The 23,512-nt window shown below is 45.1% G+C and overlaps 1 protein-coding gene across 1 annotated transcript in view; it reads left to right on the top strand.

Moving 5' to 3' along the window:
• Positions 1-22,541, top strand: part of LOC112260614 (proline rich 12b) — a 54,815-nt gene extending 32,274 nt beyond the window's left edge. The window contains 9 exon segments of the mRNA XM_042328068.1: positions 207-323; positions 534-667; positions 826-1,048; positions 1,391-1,634; positions 1,892-2,011; positions 4,073-4,170; positions 4,390-4,524; positions 7,983-8,078; positions 21,231-22,541. Of these exon segments, the coding sequence (XP_042184002.1) occupies positions 207-323; positions 534-667; positions 826-1,048; positions 1,391-1,634; positions 1,892-2,011; positions 4,073-4,170; positions 4,390-4,524; positions 7,983-8,078; positions 21,231-21,365 (1,302 nt within the window). The 3' untranslated portion in view covers positions 21,366-22,541.
• The last annotated feature ends 971 nt before the right edge of the window (positions 22,542-23,512 follow it).

Here is a 23,512-nt window from a genome sequence, read left to right as displayed (position 1 = left end):
TCTGTATTTCATTTTCAGTACATTTGCAAACATTTCTAAAATCATATTTTCACTTTGTCATTATTGGATGTTGTGTGTAGATGGGTGAGAAGAATAATATATATAAGCTATTTTGAATTCAGTCTGTAACACAACAAAATGTGGAGTAAGTCAAGGGTTATGAATACTTTCTGAAGGCACTGTACATACTCTCTTTGTCTCTCAAGATGGCCCTGCAGACCGGCCGTGAGCCACCACCCATCTGGAGAGTGCAGAAAGCCCTGCTGCAGAAGTTCAGCCCTGAGATCAAAGACGGACAGAGGCAGTTCTGTGCCACCAGTAACGTGAGTTACTCACATCCCATTTCAGACAGGAGATTCTCTCATTCTCTTTAATCTTAAAGTACAATCCAGCGATGGATGCAAGGATTTACAATCCAGCATGAGATCGTCATGATAGTTGTACAAATATTTTGAAGCTACACATAGTTTGTTTATAATAACTAAAATGATTATCTCTCTATACATATTTCCCTCCCATTCTCTCACTCTCAGTATCTGGGCTACTTTGGCGATGCCAAGATGCGGTACCAACGCCTCTATGTCAAGTTCCTGGAGAATTTCAATAAAAAGGATTATGTCCGTGTGTGCTCACGTAAACCCTGGCACAGACCTAGACTCATGTTGAGGTAGGTTTGCGCTGTTTGTCCCTGCGTGTTTGCCGTACTCCTCTGGGTCTTGATTCATATGTGCCCAACCCCATGTAGAACCGTAGCCCCTACCTCCATGCATGTGTAACTGTAAGCAATATCCTGCAAAAATACTCATTTTTTTTGTACCTTGACAGGCGTCAATCACTCCCATCGCTCCCCAAGCCACCTCCCCCTGCCATCGGTCAAACTCCACCCCGATTGGAGCGAGATGAGAGGGAGCGGAAGGAGAAAGAGCAGAAAGAGAAGGAGCAGAAAGAGAGGGAGCAGAAAGAGAGGGAGCAGAAAGAGAGGGAGCAAAAAGAGAGGGAGCAAAAAGAGAGGAAGCAAAAGGGAAAAGAGAAGGAGCAGAAAGAGAGAGCGCAAAAGGAAAAGGAGCAGAAAGAGAAAGAGAGGGAACAAAAGGAGAAAGCGAGAGATCAAAAGGAGAAAGATAGAGAGAAAGAGAGAAAACAAAAGGAAAAAGCGAAAGAGCAGAAAGAGAAAGAGAGGGAGCAAAATGAGAAAGCGAGAGAGCAAAAGGACAAAGAGAAGGAGCAAAAGGAGAAAGCAAGAGCGCAGAAAGAGAAGGAGCAAAACGACAAAGCAAGAGAGCAGAAAGAGAAGGAGAGGGAGCAGAAGGAGCGAGAGAGGAGGGAAAAAGAAAAGGAGCGAGAGAGGGAGAGGGAAAAAGATAAACAGCGAGAGAGGGAGCGAGAGAAGGAGGAGAGAGAAGAAAAAGAGAAGAGGCATTCACCACCTGAGGAGAAGGTGGAGAGAAGAAGCAGTGAAGTGGACCGAAAGAGAGTGGGGGAGGAGAAGAGAGGAGGAGCAGAGAAGAAGACAGAGCGCCCATCGAGGGCCAGGCTAGTGAAGGTGGAGCCTCCACCCAAGAAGAGGAAGAAGTGGCTGAAGGAAGTCCCCTCTGACTCAGACTCCTCCCTCGATGGGCCCAGCGAAGACCAAGGTGAGGGATAATTTTTTGTTTGTGTGTGTGTGTGTGTGTGTTAATGCAATTTTGGTATGTATATTTATGTGTAATGGCTTGGCAAAAACTCAGAGTTAAGTCTTGTAACACACTGGAGCCCCAGGTTCAAACACACTCAGTGACATATTTTCTTCTCTCTCTCTCTCTCTCTCTCTCTCTCTCTCTCTCTCTCTCTCTCTCTCTCTCTCTCTCTCTCTCACTCTATGTCTCTCTCTCTCTGTGTCTCTCCCCTGTAGCCCCAGTGAGAGGGGGGATGAACAGTCGAGCCATGAGGGAGATGTTCAGGAGTTACATAGAGATGCTGGTCAGTACAGCACTTGACCCCGACATGATTCAAGCCCTGGAGGACACAGACGGTGAGAGGGATGGGGTGATGATGTGATCAGGTTTGGGGTAAATTCAATGTTCATTCTAGAGGTCAGCCGATTTCAAGTTTTCATAACAATCAGAAATCTGTATTTTTGGACACCGATTTGGCCGATTAAAAAAAATATTTTGTATTTATTTTTGTTACACCTTTATTGAACTTTTATTTAACTAGGCAAGTCAGTTAAGAACACATTCTTATTTTCAATGACGGCCTAGGAATGGTGGGTTAACTGCCTTGTTCAGGGGCAGAACAACATATTTTTACCTTGTCAGCTCGGGGATTCAATCTTGCAACGGTACAGTTAACTAGTCCAACGCTCTAACCACCTGCCTCTCATTGCACTCCACGAGGATACTGCCTGTTACGCAAATACAGTAAGCCAAGGTAAGTTGCTAGCTAGCATTAAACTTATCTTGTAAAAAACAATCAATCAATCAATCATAATCACTAGTTAACTACACATGGTTGATGATATTACTAGTTTATCTAGCGTGTCCTGCTTTGCATATATATAATCGATGCGGTGCGTATTCGCGAAAAAGGACTGTCCTTGCTCCAATGTGTACCTAACCATAAACATCAATGCCTTTCTTAAAATCAAGACACAGAAGTATATATTTTTAAACCTGCATATTTAGCTAAAAGAAATCCAGGTTAGCAGCCAATATTAATTAACCAGGTGAAATTGTGGCACTTCTCTTGCGTTCATTGCACGCAGAGTCAGGGTATATGCAACAGTTTGGGCCGCCTAATTTGCCAGAATTTTACATAATTATGACATAACATTGAAGGTTGTGCGATGTAACAGGAATATTTAGACTTATGGATGCCACCCGTTAGATAAAATATACAACGGTTCCATATTTCACTGAAAGAATAAACGTCTTGTTTTCAAGATGATAGTTTCCGGATTCGACCATATTAATGACCTATGGCTCGTATTTCTGTGTGTTATTATGTTATAATTAAGTCTATGATTTGATAGAGCAGTCTGACTGAGCGATGGTAGGCACCAACAGGCTCGTAAGCATTCATTCAAACAGCACTTTCGCGCGTTTTGCCAGCAGCTCTTTGCTGTGCTTCAAGCATTGCGCTGTTTATGACTTCAAGCCCATCAACTCCCGAGATTAGGCTGGTGTAACCGATGTGAAATGGCTATCTAGTTAGCGGGGTGCGCGCTAACAGCGTTTCAAACGTCACTCGCTCTGAGACTTGGAGTAGTTATTCCTCTTGCTCTGCATGGGTAACGCTGCTTCGAGGGTGGCTGTTGTCGATGTGTTCCTGTTTTGAGCCCAGGTAGGGGCGAGGAGAGGGATGGAAGCTATACTGTTACACTGGCAATACTAAAGTGCCTATAATAGCCAAAGGTATATGAAATACAAATGGTATAGAGAGAAATAGTCCTAAAATTCATATAATAACTACAACCTAAAACTTCTTACCTGGGAATATTGAAGACTCATGTTAAAAGGAACCACCAGCTTTCATATGTTCTCATGTTCTGAGCAAGGAACTTAAACGTTAGCTTTCTTACATGGCACATATTGCACTTTTACTTTCTTCTCCAACACTTTGTTTTTGCATTATTTAATCCAAATGGAACATGTTTCATTATTTATTTGAGGCTAAATTGATTTTATTGATGTATGCATGTTCCAAAATTAAGTTAAAAATAAGTGTTCATTCAGTATTGTTGTAATTGTCAGTATTACAAATAAATAAAAGAAATCATCCGATTAATCGGTATCAGCTTTTTTTTGGGGTCCTCCAATACTCGGTATCAGCGTTGAAAAATCATAATCGGTCGACCTCTAGTCCATTCAGTCAATAAACTGAAATTACATTATTCGCAATGCTCCTCTATGATAATTTGGAATTCGATTTTCAGTTTAATTCCTGAATTGACTGAATTCAAAGGGAATTTACCCCAGCCCTGGGAGTGAGTAAAGAGAGTATTGATCAAAAGTAAGTGAGAGTAGGATTTAGGAAGAAAGATGTCATGAGATAAGTCATACAGACTCTATGTCCCTCCCACTCTGGCCCCCAGACGAGTTGTACCTCCCGCCCATGAGGAAGATTGACAGCCTACTCAATGAACAAAAGAGGAGACTGTTAAGGAGAGTCAACATGAGTGGCCAACACCAGGTACGTCTGTCTGTTTAGTTGTAAAAATGCTGATGCCAGATGTGATACCTACCTATGAAAAGTACCTGTTGTGTCTGGAGTTTTACCATATCTCCTTCCAATCTCCATCCAACTTTCTCACTATCATAAAGAAAAGTGAAAGCTTTAAAACAGTTGAAATGACCTCTTCTCCCTCTCCCCCTCCCTCGCTCCCTCCATCTTTATATTTTTCTTCTTTAGGAGACTCTGCATATGTTCCCCAAAATGACGGCGGACCCCCTGGACTCTGGAGCGGTCAAAGTGCACTTCGGCGGCGAGTGCTACAGCCGTAAAACACTCAACCGCGTCAAGAAGAGCACCACGCCCAAACAGCAGGTGAGTGACCCACATCCAGTCATGAACTCCTCGACTTTAGTATCCAACCACTGACACGAATGTATCCAATCCGCTGCACTGTGGCTAACCCTGGCCTTGAAAATTGTGTCTAGGTGTTGTAGAAGCCGAGCAGAAGAGACAATTCTGTCTCACAAGAACTGAAGTAATAAAGTCCGGACCTGTTTGTCACTTTGCTTTGTACATAAACTTGTATCTCAGTGGTTTTAACTCGGTCCGGAAGGTGTTTACCCATGTGCTAACAAAGCAAAACCATGACACTGTCCTTATTTACACTTGCGTTGTCTTGTTTCTTCTAGTCTCACGTAGCCATACCTCCAAAACGTTGTTGTCACGTCCTTTGGAAACGGTTTGAATGGTCCACTGGCATCCAGCGGCTACATTTTTAGGTATTTTACATTTCAAGAACCCTCCCCCCACATGTCCGTTGAAGGAGTGCTGCGTGTTAAGCGATGCCCAAGCAAAGCATTTGATTGATTTGATGTGTTTGATTGTGTTTGATTGGCGCTGCTTGTTAAGCTCCGCCCAAGCAATGCATTTGATCGGTTTGACGTGTTGCAAGGCGTCACTGATTTACACCGGCTCTCCACCCCTTTTTAGCCACTTCCGGCCATAGACTTCACCAGGCTTTCCAATCAGGGAAACCTGGTTCTCGACGAGGCTATGTTTCTTCTTTTAGCGTTGATCAAGTGTATTTGTATTTTTAGTGGTCCTCTGAAAGTATGTGAAGATGGCACCGGAGAAGAAGGCTGATGTTTTATGTGTCCCCTAACCAATTGTGTTTTTTTGTTTGTAACTTTTTTTGAAACTTATTTTGTACATAATGTTGCTGCTACCGTCTCTTATAACTGAAAAGATCTTCTGGACATCAGAACTGCAATTACTCACCACCAACTGGCAGAATAATTTTTTTCCTTTAATGAGTCCGACGAGCCCGATGTGAATGACATACTGCTTTCCCGGGAACAGGCCCAGATCCCCGTCATTTGCGTGAAGAGAAGGTGTAGAAAAAGGGGCCGGAGGGCTGGCTGCCTTCTGAGAATTTGTAGGCAATCGAATAAACCCCCACTGCCTTCCATTCTGCTAGCAAACGTGCAATCCTTGGAAAATAAAATCGATGACCTAAACGGAATTAAACTACCAACTGGACATTCAAAACGGTAATATCTTATGCTTCACGGAGTCATGGCTAAACGACGACATTATCAACATACAGCTGGTTGATTATACGCTGTATAGGCAGGATAGAACAGCGGCGTCTGGTAAGACAAGGGGCGGCAGACTATGTATAAGTCTTGAGGTTTTGCTCGCCTGAGGTAGAGTATCTCATGATAAGCTGTAGACCACACTATCTTCCTAGAGAGTTTTCATCTGTATTTTTCGTAGCTGTCTACATACCACCACAGGCTGAAGCTGGCACTAAGACCGCACTCAATGAGCTGTATTCCGCCATAAGCAAACAGGAAAACGCTCACCCAGAGGCGGTGTTCCTAGTGGCCCGGGGACCTTAATGCAGGGAAACTTAAATCCGTTTCAACAAATTTCTGTCAGCATGTTAAATGTGCAACCAGAGGGGAAAAAACTCTAGCCGACCTTTAATCCACACACAGAGATGCATACAAAGCTCTCCCTCGCCTTCCATTTGGCAAATCTGCCCATAATTCTATCATCCTGATTCCTGCTTACAAGCAAAAATTAAAGCAGGAAGCACCAGTGACTCGATCAATAAAAAGGTGGTCAGATGAAGCAGATGCTAAACTACAAGACTGTTTTGCTAGCACAGACTGGAATATGTTCTGGGATTCCTCCGATGGCTTTGAGGAGTACCACACATCAGTCATTGGCTTCATCAATAAGTGCATCGATGACGTCATCCCCACAGTGACCGTACGCACATAACCTAACCAGAAGACATGGATTACAGGCAACATCCACGCTGAGATAAAGGCTAGAGCTGCCACAAGGAGCGGGACTCTAACCCGGAAGCTTATAAGAAATCCTGCTATGCCCGCCGACAAACCATCAAACAGGCAAAGCGTCAATACAGGACTTAGATTGAATTGTACTACACCGGCTCTGATGCTCGTGAGATGTGGCAGGGCTTGTAAACCATTACAGACTACAAAGGGAAGCACAACCGAGTGACAGTGACACGAGCCTACCAGATGAGCTATACTACTTCTAAGCTCGCTTTGAGGCAAATAACACTGAAACATCCATGAGAGCACCAGCTGTTCCAGAAGCTCACTGCAGCAGATGTGAGTAAGACCTTTAAACAGTCACCTCCGTACTCCCTGTTCACTCATGACTGCACAGCCAGGCACGACTCCAACACCATCATTAAGTTTGCCGATGACACAACAGTGGTAGGCCTGATCACCGACAACAACGATACAGCCTCTAGGGAGGAGGTCAGAGACCTGGCCGTGTGGTGCCAGGACAACAACCTCTCCCTCAACGTGATCAAGACAAAGGAGATGATTGTGGACTACAGGAAAAAGAGGACCAAGCATACGCCCATTCTCATCGACGGAGCTGTAGTGAAGCGGGTTGAGAGCTTCAAGTTCCTTGGTGTCCACATCACCAACAAACTAACATGGTTCAAGCACACCAAGACAGTTGTTAAGAGGGCATGACAAAACATATTCCCCTCAGGAGACTGAATAGATTTGGCACGGGTCCTCAGATCCTCGAAAGGTTTTACAGCTGCACCATCGAGAGCATCCTGACTAGTTGCATCACTTCCTGGTATGGCAACTGCTCAGCCTCTGACCGCAAGGCGCTACAGAGGGTAGTGCTTACAGCCCAGTACATCACTGGCGCCAAGCTTCCTGCCATCCAGGACCTCTGTACCAGGCGGTATCAGAGGAAGGCCCTAAAAGTTGTCAAAGACTCCAACCACCCTAGTCATAGACTGTCCTATCGGTTACCTCACAGCAAGCAGTAACGGAGCGCCAAGTCTAGGTCCAAGAGGTTTCTAAACAGCTTCTAACCCCAAGCCATAAGACTCCTGAACATCTACTCAAATGGCTACCCAGACTACTTTAATAACTCTACCTACATGTACATATTACCTCAACTAACCGGTGTCCCCGCGCATTTTCTCTTTACCGGTACCTTCCTGTATATAGTCTCGCTATTGTTTTTTTACTGCTGCTCTTTAATTACTTGTTACTTTTTATTTCTTGTTCTTATTTGTATTTTGATTTAGTTTTTTAGCAGCATTGTTGGTTAGGGGCTCGTAAGTAAGCTTTTCACTGTTGTATTTGGCCCATGTGACTAATACAATTTGATGTGATTTGAAGTTGTGAATACATAGTAGACTAGGCCTTTCCCTATTCCCTATTCCTCAGTCCAAGAGAACTGGAGAGATTCCCTAATAAATTATTTCCTCTCTCCTTTCCCTCCTTCTCTTTTTCCTCTCTCTCTGTGACTCTCAGGACCTCAAGCTGTCCACAGAGACGTGTCGTGTCTATAGCCTTTATCATTCTCTCCATCACTACAAGTATCACACCTTTCTGGACTGCAAGAAGGAGGTAAGACTCAGCATCACAATCGCTTTTCACAACACTGACCTTCCAACACCCCTCTCTTTCCTCTATGGCATTGTTGTTCTTCTCTACTTTCTTCCTGATTCTCTCTCTTTACCCTCCTCTCTCTCTCTGTTTCCATTGTGGTAAGAATAATTCAAATGGAGCACTGTGTAGTTAGTCCTTTTGTTGTGAAAGGTTGGCTGTCATTTGTGGGTGGTTGTGTTGTGCTTACATAATAATCACTTTATTTATTATCCATCCTAGAGTGGATATTTGAATTGCATAATATCAATTCATGTTAGATCTATATGCAACATGTCTATACTCATGGGCATTAATATGGAGTTGGTCCCTCCTTTGCTTCTATAAAAGCATACACTTTTCTGGGAAGGCTTTTCACTAGATGTTGGAATATAACTGCGGGAATTTGCTTCCATTCGAGAGCTTCCGTGAGGTCGGGCACTGATGTTGGGCGATTAGGCCTGACTTGCAGTCGGCGTTCCAATTCACCCCAAAGTTGTTCGATGGGGTTGAGGTCAGGGCTCTGTGCAAGCCAGTCAAGTTCTTCCCCACCCATCTTGACAAACCATTTCTGTATGGATCTCACAGTGCTATTGTCATGCTGAAACAGGATAGAGCCTTCCCCATACTGTTGCCACAAAGTTGGAAGCACAGAATCGTCTAGAATGTCATTGTATGCTGTAGCATTAAGATTTCTCTTCACTGGAACTAAGGGGCCTAGCCCGAACCATGAAAAACAGCCCCTGGTTATTATTCCTCCTCCACCAAACTTTACAGTTGACCCTATGCATTGGGGAAGGGAGCGTTCTCCTGGCATCTGCCACACCCAGATTTGTCCGTCGGATTGCCAAATGGTGAAACGTGATTCATCACTCCAGAGAACGCATTTCTCAGTGACACAATGAATGGTCATTTTGTTCGATAAATTCCTTCTTTATATCACCAAAATGTCAATTTCTTTGGCGCGTTTGATTCAGAAATACACCGGTTCCAACTTGCCCAACATAACTACAAAGTATCTAATAAGTTCAAATCAAATTTATTTGTCAAATACACATGGTTAGCAGATGTTAATGCGAGTGTAGCGAAATGCTTGTGCTTCTAGTTCCGACAATGCAGTAATAACCAACGAGTAATCTAACTAACAATTCCAAAACTACTACCTTATACACACAAGTGTAAAGGGATAAAGAATATCTACATAAAGATATATGAATGAGTGATGGTACAGAGCGGCATAGGCAAGATGCAGTAGATGGTATCGAGTACAGTATATACATATGAGATGAGTATGTAAACAAAGTGGCATAGTTAAAGTGGCTAGTGATACATGTATTACATAAAGATGCAGTAGATGATATAGAGTACAGTATATACGTATACATATGAGATGAATAATGTAGGGTATGTAAACATTATATTAAGTAGCATTGTTTAAAGTGGCTAGTGATATATTTTACATCAATTCCCATTATTAAAGTGGCTGGAGTTGAGTCAGTGTGTTGGCAGCAGCCACTCAATGTTAGTGGTGGCTGTTTAACAGCCTTGAGATAGAAGCTGTTTTTCAGTCTCTCGGTCCCAGCTTTGATGCACCTGTACTGACCTCGCCTTCTGGATGATAGTGGGGTGAACAGGCAGTGGCTCGGGTGGTTGTTGTCCTTGATGATCTTTATGGCCTTCCTGTGACATCGGGTGGTGTAGGTGTCCTGGAGGGCAGGTAGTTTGCCCCCGGTGATACGTTGTGCAGACCTCACTACCCTCTGGAGAGCCTTACGGTTGTGGGCGGAGCAGTTGCCGTACCAGGCGGTGATACAGCCCGACAGGATGCTCTCGATTGTGCATCTGTAGAAGTTTGTGAGTGCTTTTGGTGACAAGCCGAATTTCTTCAGCCTCCTGAGGTTGAAGAGGCGCTGCTGCGCCTTCTTCACGATGCTGTCTGTGTGGGTGGACCAATTCAGTTTGTCTGTGATGTGTACGCCGAGGAACTTAAAACTTGCTACCCTCTCCACTACTGTCCCATCGATGTGGATAGGGGGGTGTTCCCTCTACTGTTTCCTGAAGTCCACAATCATCTCCTTAGTTTTGTTGACGTTGAGTGTGAGGTTATTTTCCCGACACCACACTCCGAGGGCCCTCACCTCCTCCCTGTAGGCCGTCTCGTCGTTGTTGGTAATCAAGCCTACCACTGTTGTGTCGTCCGCAAACTTGATGATTGAGTTGGAGGCGTGCGTGGCCACGCAGTCGTGGGTGAACAGGGAGTACAGGAGAGGGCTCAGAACGCACCCTTGTGAGGCCCCAGTGTTGAGGATCAGTGGGGTGGAGATGTTGTTACCTACCCTCACCACCTGGGGGCGGCCCGTCAGGAAGTCCAGTACCCAGTTGCACAGGGCGGGGTCGAGACCCAGGTTCTCGAGCTTGATGACGAGTTTGGAGGGTACTATGGTGTTAAATGCTGAGCTGTAGTCGATGAACAGCATTCTCACATGGGTATTCCTCTTGTCCAGATGGGTTAGGGCAGTGTGCAGTGTGGTTGAGATTGCATCGTCTATGGACCTATTTGGGCGGTAAACAAATTGGAGTGGGTCTAGGGTGTCAGGTAGGGTGGAGGTGATATGGTCCTTGACTAGTCTCTCAAAGCACTTCATGATGACGTGAGGTGAGGGCCCTCGGTAGTCGTTTAGCTCAGTTACCTTAGCTTTCTTGGGAACAGGAAAATTGGTGGCCCTCTTGAAGCATGTGGGAACAGCAGACTGGGATAAGGATTGATTGAATATGTCTGTAAACACACCAGCCAGCTGGTCTGCGCATGCTCTGAGGGCGTGGCTAGGGATGCCATCTGGGCCTGCAGCCTTGCGAGGGTTAACACGTTTAAATGTTTTACTCACCTCGGCTGCAGTGAAGGAGAGTCCGCATGTTTTGGTTGCGGGCCGTGTCAGTGGCACTGTATTGTCCTCAAAGCGGGCAAAAAAGTTATTTAGTCTGCCTGGGAGCAAGACATCCTGGTTCGTGACTGGGCTGGTTTTCTTTTTGTAATCCGTGATTGACTGTAGACCCTGTCACATACCTCTTGTGTATGTGTGGACCAAGTTTACCTGTAAACTTGGTCCAAACATGTCAGAAAACGTTTCTAATCCAACCTCAGGTACCCTAAAATGTAAATAATCGATCAAATTTGAGACTGAATAAACTGTTTCCAATACCGGAGAAAAACAACGAGGGGCGCGCTCCTGTTCACGCGCACCAAAAGTCTAGACTCAACCTAAGTGACACTTTTCAAAAGAACAACACCGATCTATTTCTAAAGACTGTTGACTTCTACTGGAAGCCATAGGAACTGCAATCTGGGCTGGGCCCCCAAAAAAATCAGGTTTCCCAAGGAAAAACATTGGAAAGCACAATGATCTCAAAAAATTGTTTCCCTGGATGGATTGTGCTCTGGGTTTCGCTTGCAAAATCAGTTGTGTTATACTCACAGACATTATTTTAACAGTTTTAGCAACTTTAGAGTGTTTTCTATCCAATACTTCCACATGCATATCTTAGCTTCTGGGCCTGCGTAACAGGCAGTTTACTTTGGGCACGCTTTTCATCCGGACGTGATAATACTGCCCCCTAGCCCAAAGAGGTTAACTGACTTGCCTAGTTAAATAAAGGTTACACTGAGAGCATAACATTTCTACAACCTAATTTTCTAATTCTAGTCTAACCAATACCCAAACGGAGATTCAGTGAAAATAAAAATCTCAATATCAAGAACAGTCCCCATGCTTGTCTCAGAGCGGCGCGAAATTATGCTAAAATAGAAGCAATTGGATTTGAAGCAATAGCCCACAACTAACTTTAATATGCTCTTTAAATAAATAAGACCTACACCACTTTTAAAAGCACATTACTCAACTCTATTGAGACTCATGTCGCCTACGGTAGGCCTACAGTATATCGACAAATATGACGTGACTCTCCGCCAATAATTACATATAGAGGATTCTAAATTAAAACCAAAAGCCATCTCATGGGTCTCCCGGTGGCGGCCGGCACGGGTGTCTGTAGCAACGCATTTTACAATGCGATGCGGTGACTGCCACCTGGCTCTGGACCAATGCATCAGCTGTCGCCCATATCTCTGCCCTCCAATAATGTTTCTCTTCTGCAGATCTGCCTTCAATGACTTGATCTAGGTCTTCAAAGTTTGAATCTGATCCACGTGCACCTTCATCAGATGAGCAGAATGGTACCGCACTGAGCCCCCATCAATTACAGTGACCTATGATAGAAACGGTAGATCAATTAAGAATTCAAAGTGACTCCAACACACAAATGCTGGCAAAACTAACCGCTTTCTTGGCAACAATGCGTTTTTTTTGGTGCGGCCCGTTGTCCCGCCCTTTGTCCACTGATCTCCACGGATGGTTGTCGGCATGTTTGTATGCGCTGCAAAAACACATTCATGTTTTTAGCACACAATCATTTCTATATATATATATATATATATATATATCAGTGCCTTGCGAAAGTATTCGGCCCCATTGAACTTTGCGACCTTTTGCCACATTTCAGGCATCAAACATAAAGATATAAAACTGTATTTTTTTGTGAAGAATCAACAACAAGTGGGACACAATCATGAAGTGGAACGACATTTATTGGATATTTCAAACTTTTTTAACAAATCAAAAACTGAAAAATTGGGCGTGCAAAATTATTCAGCCCCTTTACTTTCAGTGCAGCAAACTCTCTCCAGAAGTTCAGTGAGGATCTCTGAATGAGCCAATGTTGACCTAAATGACTAATGATGATAAATACAATCCACCTGTGTGTAATCAAGTCTCCGTATAAATGCACCTGCACTGTGATAGTCTCAGAGGTCCGTTAAAAGCGCAGAGAGCATCATGAAGAACAAGGAACACACCAGGCAGGTCCGAGATACTGTTGTGAATAAGTTTAAAGCCGGATTTGGATACAAAAAGATTTCCCAAGCTTTAAACATCCCAAGGAGCACTGTGCAAGCGATTATATTGAAATGGAAGGAGTATCAGACCACTGCAAATCTACCAAGACCTGGCCGTCCCTCTAAACTTTCAGCTCATACAAGGAGAAGACAGCCAAGAGGCCAATGATCACTCTGGATGAACTGCAGAGATCTACAGCTGAGGTGGGAGACTCTGTCCATAGGACAACAATCAGTTGTATATTGCACAAATCTGGCCTTTATGGAAGAGTGGCAAGAAGAAAGCCATTTCTTAAAGATATCCATAAAAAGTGTCATTTAAAGTTTGCCACAAGCCACCTGGGAGGACATACCAAACATGTGGAAGAAGGTGCTCTGGTCAGATGAAACCAAAATTGAACTTTTTGGCAACAATGCAAAACGTTATGTTTGGCTTAAAAGCAACACAGCTCATCACCCTGAACACACCATCCCCACTGTCAAACATGGTGGTGGCAGCATCATGGTTTGGGCCTGCTTTTCTTCAGCAGGGACAGGGAAGATGGTTAAAATTGATGGGAAGATGGATGGAGCCAAATACAGGACCATTCTGGAAGAAAACCTGATGGAGTCTGCAAAAGACCTGAGACTGGGACGGAGATTTGTCTTCCAACAAGACAATGATCCAAAACATAAAGCAAAATCTACAATGGAATGGTTCAAAAATAAACATATCCAGGTGTTAGAATGGCCAAGTCAAAGTCCAGACCTGAATCCAATCGAGAATCTGTGGAAAGAACTGAAAACTGCTGTTCACAAATGCTCTCCATCCAACCTCACTGAGCTCAAGCTGTTTTGCAAGGAGGAATGGGAAAAAATTCTCTCGATGTGCAAAACTGATAGAGACATACCCCAAGCGACTTACAGCTGTAATCGCAGCAAAAGGTGGTGCTACAAAGTATTAACTTAAGGGGTCTGAATAATTTTGCACGCCCAATTTTACAGCTTTTGTTTTGTTAAAAAAGTTTGAAATATCCAATAAATGTCGTTCCACTTCATGATTGTGTCCCACTTGTTGTTGATTCTTCACAAAAAAATACAGTTTTATATCTTTGTTTGAAGGCTGAAATGTGGCAAAAGGTCGCAAAGTTCAAGGGGGCCGAATACTTTCGCAAGGCACTGTATATATATATATATATTTATTTATTTAATTGAACCTTTATTTCATTACCAATTTAATTACATAGTATGCCTTCACATTGATAGGCTATAAACATTTTTTTTAAAGACTGAATACACTGAAACCAAAATAACTTTAGTTTTAGTGATCCTTTCAGCTCCGGCTCATTTTCAAGTCCTCGTGGTAGTTCAAACCCTGGAACAGGTAGCACCATAGAAAGAAGCTGGCTTGATGAAAATGATGTCCATTTCATCTGTTCTATTTGGTCGCAATGTCATTTCTTTTTAGATAAACAGCTCGTTTTTGAATGGGAACTTTCTAGTTATTTTATTAACGAAAGCATAAAGATGTTGATGAAGAAATACTGTACTGTTTTGAATTAGCAATGTAACACTTCAGAGTACTTATCTTCTTGACGCTACCAATCCCTGTAGCGGGATAATTTCCGTCTGCAACCACTGAATAGCATAGCGCAACAGTCAAATAATATTACCAGAAAATATTCATATTCATGAAATCACAAGTGCAATATTTTGAAACATAGCTTAGCCTTTAGTTAATCACCCTGTCGTCTCAGATTTTGAAATTATGCTTTACAACGAAAGCAATCCAAGCATTTGTGTAAGTTTATCGATAGCATAGCATTATGTACACTTAGCATCAGGAAGCTTGGTCACGAAAATCAGAAAAGCAATCAAATTAACCGTTTACCTTTGATGATCTTCGGATGTTTTCACTCACGAGACTCCCAGTTACACAGCAAATGTTCCTTTTGTTCCATAAAGATTATTTTTATACCCAAAATACAGACGTTTGTTTGTCGCGTTATGTTCAGAAATCCACAGGAAAGAGCAGTCACGACAACGCAGACGGAAATTCCAAATAGTTGTCATAATGTCCAAAGAAACATGTCAAACGTTTTTTATAATCATTCCTCAGGTAGTTTAAAAAAAAATATATTCGATAATATATCAACCGAGTGTGTAGCTATTTCCATAACAGCGGGAGGAACAATGGCCGGTTTACTCAATTGCGCACCAACTCACTCTGAGAGCCCTCACCTCTCCACTTAAGCAATGTGATCCTTCACGCTCATTTTTCAAAATAAAAGCCTGAAACTATGTCTAAAGACTGTTGACACCTTTGGGAAGCCACAGAAAAAGGAATCTGGTTGATATCCCTTTAAATGGAGGACAGGCACGCATAGGAACACAGACGTTTCAAAATAAGAGGCTCTTCCTGATTGGATTATCCTCAGGCTTTCGCCTGCAATATCAGTTCTGTTATACCCACAGACAATATTTTTACAGTTTTGGAAACTTTAGAGTGTTTTCTATCCTATATGCATATTCTAGCATCTGGTCATGAGAAATAGGCCATTTACTTTGGGAACGTTATTTTTCCAAACATAAAAATAGTGCCCCCTAGCTTCAAGAGGTTAAGCATCGAATAAATTGCAGGTAGGGGGATGTTCACACCTATAGTAGCCGGGCTACAAAGAGTCTTTTGTCCTGCTAATCGGCACCAAGTGTTTGAAAACCTGTTTTCAAAATGCCACCAGTTGTCCATCACTACTGTAAATAAAAACACAGTATCTTGTTTACATCTTGTTTGTATTCTTTATTGTAACCACGTTACAAATAATTTGTGTCTACCTTTCCAATTACTTTTAGAGTTTGGGATTAATATTATGGCGTTTCTATTCTAAGAAAAACCCTCTGGGTTTCCGTTAGGACGGAACGGAAAATATGGCACTGTACAACGTGATGGTCGGGAGTACAGTACTGGGCTATTTAGCTAAATAATCCATGTGTCGTGATGGCACGCTGGAGACCAGGGTTTAATTCCCCAACTGGGAGGAAGGAGTAGGCTGTCCTTTTAAATAAGAATTTGTTCTTAACTGACTTGCCGTTATTAGTTGCATTGTATTAGTTTGAACATGCAGACTGGCACTAAGAACAGAACAGAGGGAACGTTTCGCTAGTCAGCGTCATTATTCGTGCAATGCCCCTTAAAGTGTTGCCAGTGTGGCGGGGTAGTGGTCCATCCACCTTCCTCCTCCTCATCCCTTCCCCATGGTCTAGGTCTGACTTTTGTGCGCGGCTCTGCGGCCCATCCCGTGCCCCATGCCCTCGTGCCTTGAACCTCACGCGCTTTCAGTGGATACAGCTGGAGAACTGCTAGGCAATCGCATTGTGCACCACTTGGGAGCCATGACCAATATATATTGTTCTGCTAATAACAGGGTTAATAATATATCCGTGAGAATATCCAACAGGCTTTTATATCATTTTAAATTAATAATAATAATCTCTTTGTTTAAAAAAAATAAGAATATTTTGTTTTCAAATAACGTAAAATGAGTGAGGAAAAAGGCCATTCTTGAACATGGGGTGAGACATTGTTACTAATTTGTAAATAAAGCCAGTTTGTTATTTTTTTAAATTCTGTTTTTAGAGGGAGAGATACTGTAAGGGTTTTCCTGTGGTGAAAGAGAGGCGGACCAAAATGCAGCGTGGTGGTTATTCATGTGGGGCGGCAGGGTAGCCTAGTGGTTAGAGCGTTGGACTAGTAACCGAAAGGTTGCAAGTTCGAATCCCCGAGCTGACAAGGTACAAATCTGTCGTTTTGCCCCTGAACAGGCAGTTAACCCACTGTTCCTAGGCCGTCACTGAAAATAAGAATTTGTTCTTAACGGACTTGCCTAGTAAAATAAAAGGTAAAAAAATAAATAATAATAAAACAGTTTCATTTAGAAAGACGACTATACATGAACAGACTAAACAAAACAAGTGAAAACCTAAACAGTCCTATCTGGTGAAGACACAGAGACAGGAACAATCACCCACAAAACCCAACACAAAAATATGGTTCCCAATCAGAGACAATGACTAACACCTGCCTCTGATTGAGAACCATATCAGGCCAAACATAGAAATAGACAAACCAGACACACAACATAGAATGCCCACCCAGCTCACATCCTGACCAACACTAAAACAAGGAAAACACATACGAACGATGGTCAGAACGTGACAGTACCCCCCCCAAGGTGCGGACTCCGAATGCACAACCTAAACCTATAGGGGAGGGTCTGGGTGGGCATCTGTCCGCGGTGGCGGCTCTGGCGCTGGACGTGGACCCCACTCCATAATTGTCTTAGTCCACCTCCTTAGCGTCCCTTGAGTGGCGACCCTCGCCGCTAACCTTGGCCTAGGAAACCTAACAACGGGCCCCACTGGACTGAGGGGCAGCTCCGGACTGAGGTAGCTCAGGACTGAGGGGTAGCTCGGGACTGAGGGGTAGCTCGGGACTGAGGGGTAGCTCGGGACTGAGGGGAAGCTCAAGAGGAAGCTCAGGACTGGGAGGAAACTCAGGACTGAGAGGAAGCTCCGGCAGGTTGATGGATCTAGCAGATCCTGGCTGGCTGACGGCTCTGGCAGACCCTGGCTGACTGGCAGATCCTGGCAGACTGGTGGATCCTGGCAGACTGGCGGATCCTGGCTGACTGGCGGATCTAACTGATCCTGGCAGACTGGCGGCGCTGGACAGACTGGCGGCACTGGCGGCGCTGGCGGCGCTGGGCAGACTGACGGCACTGGCGGCGCTGGGCAGACTGGCGGCACTGGGCAGACTGGCGGCACTGGCGGTGCTGGGCAGACTGGCGGCACTGGAAGAGTCACTGGCTGATCTGGAAGAGTCCGGCTGACTGGCGGATCTGGAAGAGTCCGGCTGACTGGCGGATCTGGAAGAGTCCGGCTGACTGGCGGATCTGGAAGAGTCCGGTTGACTGGCGGATCTGGAAGAGTCCGGCTGACTGGCGGATCTGGAAGAGTCCGGCTGACTGGCGGATCCTGGAAGAGTCCGGCTGACTGGCGGATCCTGGAAGACTGACGGATCTGGCTGCTCCATGCTGACTGGCGGCTCTGGCTGCTCCACGCTGACTGGCGGCTCTTGCTGCTCCATGTAGGCTGACAGCTCTGGCGGCTTCTTACAGACTGGCAGCTCTGGCGGCTCCGTGCAGACTGGCAGCTCCTTGCAGACTGGCAGCTCCTTGCAGACTGGCAGCTCCTTACAAACTGGCAGCTCCTTACAAACTGGCAGCTCTGGCTGCTCCATGCAGACTGGCAGCTCTGGCTGCTCCATGCAGACTGACTGCTCTGGCTGCTCCATGCAGACTGACTGCTCTGGCTGCTCCATGCTGACTGGCGGCTCTGGCTGCTCCACGCTGACTGGCGGCTCTTGCTGCTCCATGTAGGCTGACAGCTCTGGCGGCTTCTTACAGACTGGCAGGTCTGGCGGCTCCGTGCAGACTGGCAGCTCCTTGCAGACTGGCAGCTCCTTGCAGACTGGCAGCTCCTTACAAACTGGCAGCTCCTTACAAACTGGCAGCTCTGGCTGCTCCATGCAGACTGGCAGCTCTGGCTGCTCCATGCAGACTGACTGCTCTGGCTGCTCCATGCAGACTGACTTCTCTGGCTGCTCCATGCAGACTGACTTCTCTGGCTGCTCCATGCAGACTGACATCTCTGGCTGCTCCATGCAGACTGGCCTCTCCGGCTGCTTCATGCAGACTGGCATCTCTGGCTGCTCCATGCAGGCTGGCAGCTCCTTGCAGACTGACAGCTCTGGCTGCTCCATGCAGACTGGCGGCTCTATGCAGACTGACAGCTCTGGCTGCTCCATGCAGGCTGGCAGCTCTGGCTGCTCCATGCAGGCTGGCAGCTCTGGCTGCTCCATGCAGGCTGGCAGCTCTGGCTGCGCTGAACAGGCGGGAGACTCCAACAGCGCTGTAGAGGAGGAAGGCTCTGGCAGCGCTGAACAGGCGGGAGACTCCAACAGCGCAGGAGAGGAGAAAGGCTCCGACAGCGCTGGAGAGGCGAGGCGCACTGTAGACCTGATGCGTGGTGCTGGCACTGGTGGTACTGGGCCGAGGACACGCACAGGAAGCCTGGTGCGGGAAACTGCCACCGGAGGGCTGGTGTGTGGAGGTGGCACAGGATGGACCGGACCGTGAAGGCGTACTGGAGATCTTGAGAGCAGGGCTGGCACCAACCGCCCTGGCTGGATCTTCAATCTAGCCCAGCAGATGTGAGGAGCTGAGATGTAGCATACCGGGCTAAGCACGCGTACCGGGGACACCGTGCGTTCCACCGCATAGCACGGTTCCTGACCAGTACCACGCCCGCCACGGTTAGCACTGCTAGGCGCACTGTTGCGCTGAGCTGGCACAGGACGTGCAAGGCTAGGGAGGTGCACAGGAGGCCTGGGGCGTGAGGCTGGCACCATCTTCACCAGCACGCACCTCAGGACGAGTATGGAGAGCTGACCCAGGTGTCATCAAATCCTCGACACGCTTCGTCGGGCGAATTCCGTGTCTCATGCACCAACACAGCAACTCCCTCATATCTCTCTCCTCCAATCTCCCCATTAACTCCTTCACCGTCTCTGCTTCGCTCACCTCCAACACCGGTTCTGGTTTCCTCCTTGGCTCCTTACGATAAACAGGGGGAGTTGGCTCAGGTCTGACGCCTGACTCTGCCACACTCTCCCTGTGCCCCTCCCCCCAATACATTTTTGGGGCTGACTCTCTGGCTTCCATCCTCTCTGCCGTGCTAGCTCCTCGTAATGCCGCCTCTCTGCTTTTGCTGCCTCCAGCTCGGCTTTGGGGCGGCAATATTCCCCTGGCTCTGCCCAGGGTCCTTTCCCGTCTAGAATCTCCTCCCAAGTCCATTTCTCCAAATAGTGCAGCCTCTCCCACTGCTGCTGCTGCTGCTTTTGCTGTTGCCCGTCACCACGCCGCTTGGTCCTGTTGTGGTGGGTGATTCTGTAAGGGTTTACCTGTGGTGAAAGAGAGGCGGACCAAAATGCAGCGTGGTGGTTATTCATGTTAAATTTAGAAAGACGACTATACATGAACAGACTAAACAAAACAAGAAAAGTGAAAACCTAAACAGTCCTATCTGGTGCAAACACAGAGACAGGAACAATCACCCACAAAACCCAACACAAAACAGGCTACCTAAATATGGTTCCCAATCAGAGACAATGACTAACACCTGCCTCTGATTAAGAACCATATCAGGCCAAACATAGAAATAGACAAACCAGACACACAACATAGAATGCCCACCCAGCTCACGTCCTGACCAACACTAAAACAAGGAAAACACATACGAACGATGGTCAGAACGTGACAGATACCAAAAACCTACAACCACCTCATGGGTCTCCCAGTCGAGGGTGGCACAGGTATTTAACCAGCATCTGTGTAGCAACACAGCTTGCACTGAAATGCAGTGTCTTAGACTGTTGTGCCACTTAGGTACTGTATAATGTGACCGATCGGGAGTGGCCTACAGTACTACAGTAAGACCAAAATAATCCTAACAAAAAATATATACATAAACCTTAGTGTATCAACAGTTTTAGTAAGTACTACTGAAGTTGTGGACAATTATCAGTTTCTATTTAGGTTTATGTCGCCCATTCATTGTCTGTTAGTGACACAGTAGAACCCAAAAGCATAATTAGTTAACTACCCCTTACACGGGTCTGGTGCAATGAAGTGGTGACGCAGGGTACCGTACTAAACCACAAATTACCTCTAAGTCCCGCAGCCTAATCGCAAAACGTTTAGTGGAGCAACCACTGTACCGCTGAGCAGTTGTTGCTCCTTTCCACTTCACAATAACAGCACTTAGAGTTGACCGGGGCAGCTCTAGCAGGGCAGACTTTTAACAAACTGACTTGTTGGAAAGGTGGCATCCTATGACGGTGCCACATTGAAAGTCACTGAGCTCTTCAGTAAAGCCATGTTTGTCTATGGAGATTGCCTGACTGTGTGCACGATTTTATACACCCATCGGCAACGGGTGTGGCTGAAATAGCCAAATCCACTAATTTGAAGATCCACATACTGTTTGTATATATTACTGTAAATAAGCAAGTGAATTTCAATAGCAACATAATCGAATGTCTTCCTTGGAGAAAAATAAACTATTCTATTCTCTTTCCCCCCCCCCAGACGGACAGTATAGAGCAGGCAGCGGAAGACCCTGGTCAGGAGGAGGTGGTGCAGCAGTGTATGGCTAACCAGGGCTGGCTGGAGACCCTCTTCAACTCCTTCCTCGACCTTCTAACCCTCAGCACCAAAGCCTGATGAGGGAGGAGGGGACACAGTCTGAAATAGTGCACTACAATTGGCCAGGGCCATAGGGCCTATATGGAGAATAGGGTGCCATTTGGAAAGCAGAATGTGGGTTGGAGAAGGGAGGGGAGGGGGAGGTATACAGTATTTGGGAGACAAAGCAAGAGAGTTGGAGTGGAGAACACTGGACCGTACCAAGATGGAGAGAGAGGGGGGTTTCAGACCCTACCATTCTAGTTCTTTCCCAGCGAGAAAGAACGAACAGTCAATGTTCGGTCTGTGAGTACGGTTGAGTTTTAACTTAAAATGGATGCTACAATGAACTGTTTTTAGCGCTTTTGTTTAGTTTTTCTATCACAAAATATCTCTTGACTGAAGAAAAAAGAAGGACGGAGGAGAGCAGAGGAGGCGGGTTGAAAATAGTGAATGTGTGAAAGGGTATGACTTCTGCCACTTGACCTGAACAGGAAAAGCAGGGGACCACGGTGAATCTACATCCAAACATGCACGGGCACACACACCAACATATATATATATATATATATATATATATATATATGTATTAATAGTTATGATTTGTATTATTTATACAAGGAAATTACCCTCCCTAGCTGGGATTGTTTGCTGTTGTTATTTTAAATAATCATGTTTTATTAGGGTAACATGAAATGGCCTACGCAAAATCCTTTGCTCAGTCCCCCCTTTTACTGCTGAAGGGGAAAAAAGAGTGGAGGGGAGCAAAACTAAGGTGAAGGGAGGGAAGGGGAGAGGTTAGGGGAGTGTGTGATGTTCCCTTTTTTCTGTCTGCCTAAATAAATTGTGAGGGGGAAAGATGCATTTAAAAACTAAGCAAACTGTGTTCTTTATGTTTGTTCTTCAAAAGACAATGAGAGCAGAGTTTACACCTGAAGTTAATACATTAAAATAAATGTCTGTTCGCTTTCTAAAAGAAAGCTCTGGTTTTAGGGAGGTGTAAACTGTTAAAAAGCGTATCAAATCTGTGTTGACTGTTTTTATTTGATCTGTTTGTTGTTTATGATAATTATTATTTTGGAGGTTTACCTATTTGTTCAAGCTCTCTTATCTGTAAATATTGTACAGTTACTTGAGTCTCTAAAGCCCAGTTCCTCTTCTGTACATGCTATTCCTGTATTTGACAAAAGCAAATAAAAAATTTAAATTGATGAACATGACAGGGAAAAACAACTTTAGCTGTAATTTTGTTTTTCCTCCTGAAACGTTATAAGATAATGCATGAAGTGTGTGGTTGACCACATATCAGGGTTGGGGTCAAATCCATTTAAATTCCAGCAATTAAAATTGTACACAAAAATTGCAATTCCAATGACGAACAGTTTGGAATTGGAATTTGGTGTCCTTTTGATTAGGCTGGAAATAGGATTTTCCCAACCCTGAACCACATGTACTATTGTTAGTAAAGTACACTATGTATACAAAAGTATGTGAACACCCCTTCAAATGAGTGGATTTGGCTATTTCAGCCCTACTCGTTGCTAACAGGCTGTTATTGTGAAGTGGAAACGTCTAGGAGCAACAACGGCTCAGCCACGCAGTGGTAGGCCACATAACCTCAAAGAACGGAACCGCCGAGTGCTGAAGCGCATAGCTCATTAAAAATGATCTGTCCTCGTTTGCAACACTCACTACCGAGCTCCAAACTGCCTCTGGAAGCAAAGTCAGCACAATAACTATTAGTCGGGAGCTTCATGAAATGGCTTTCCATGGCCAAGCAGCCGCACACAATCCTAAGATCACCATGCCCAATGCGCATGGTGGAGGAGGAATAATGGTCTGGGGCTGTTTTTCATAGTTCAGGCTAAGCCCCTTGGTTCCAGTGAAGGGAAATCTTAACTCTACAGCATACAACGACATTCTAGATGATTCTGTGCTTCCAACTTTGTGGCAAAAGTTTGGGGAAGCCCCTTTCCTGTTTCAGCATGACAATGCAGACGTGCACAAAGTGAGGTCCATACAGAAATGGTTTGTTGAGATCGGTATGGAATAACTTGACTGGTCTGCACAGAGCCCTGAGCCCCCAGCAAACCAAAGTTGGTTCTTTGAAAGTTCACAGAACATTCGTTAGATTGAGGCACATCTCATCAGAAACAGTCCAGTTGTGTGGATGATTATACAATGTT

Source organism: Oncorhynchus tshawytscha, linkage group LG01 (genome assembly GCF_018296145.1).
Source record: "Oncorhynchus tshawytscha isolate Ot180627B linkage group LG01, Otsh_v2.0, whole genome shotgun sequence".
In the NCBI taxonomy this organism is placed as follows: Eukaryota; Metazoa; Chordata; class Actinopteri; order Salmoniformes; family Salmonidae; genus Oncorhynchus; species Oncorhynchus tshawytscha.
Note: the sequence above shows the minus strand (reverse complement) of the source record. Positions and strands in the feature narration are given on the sequence as shown.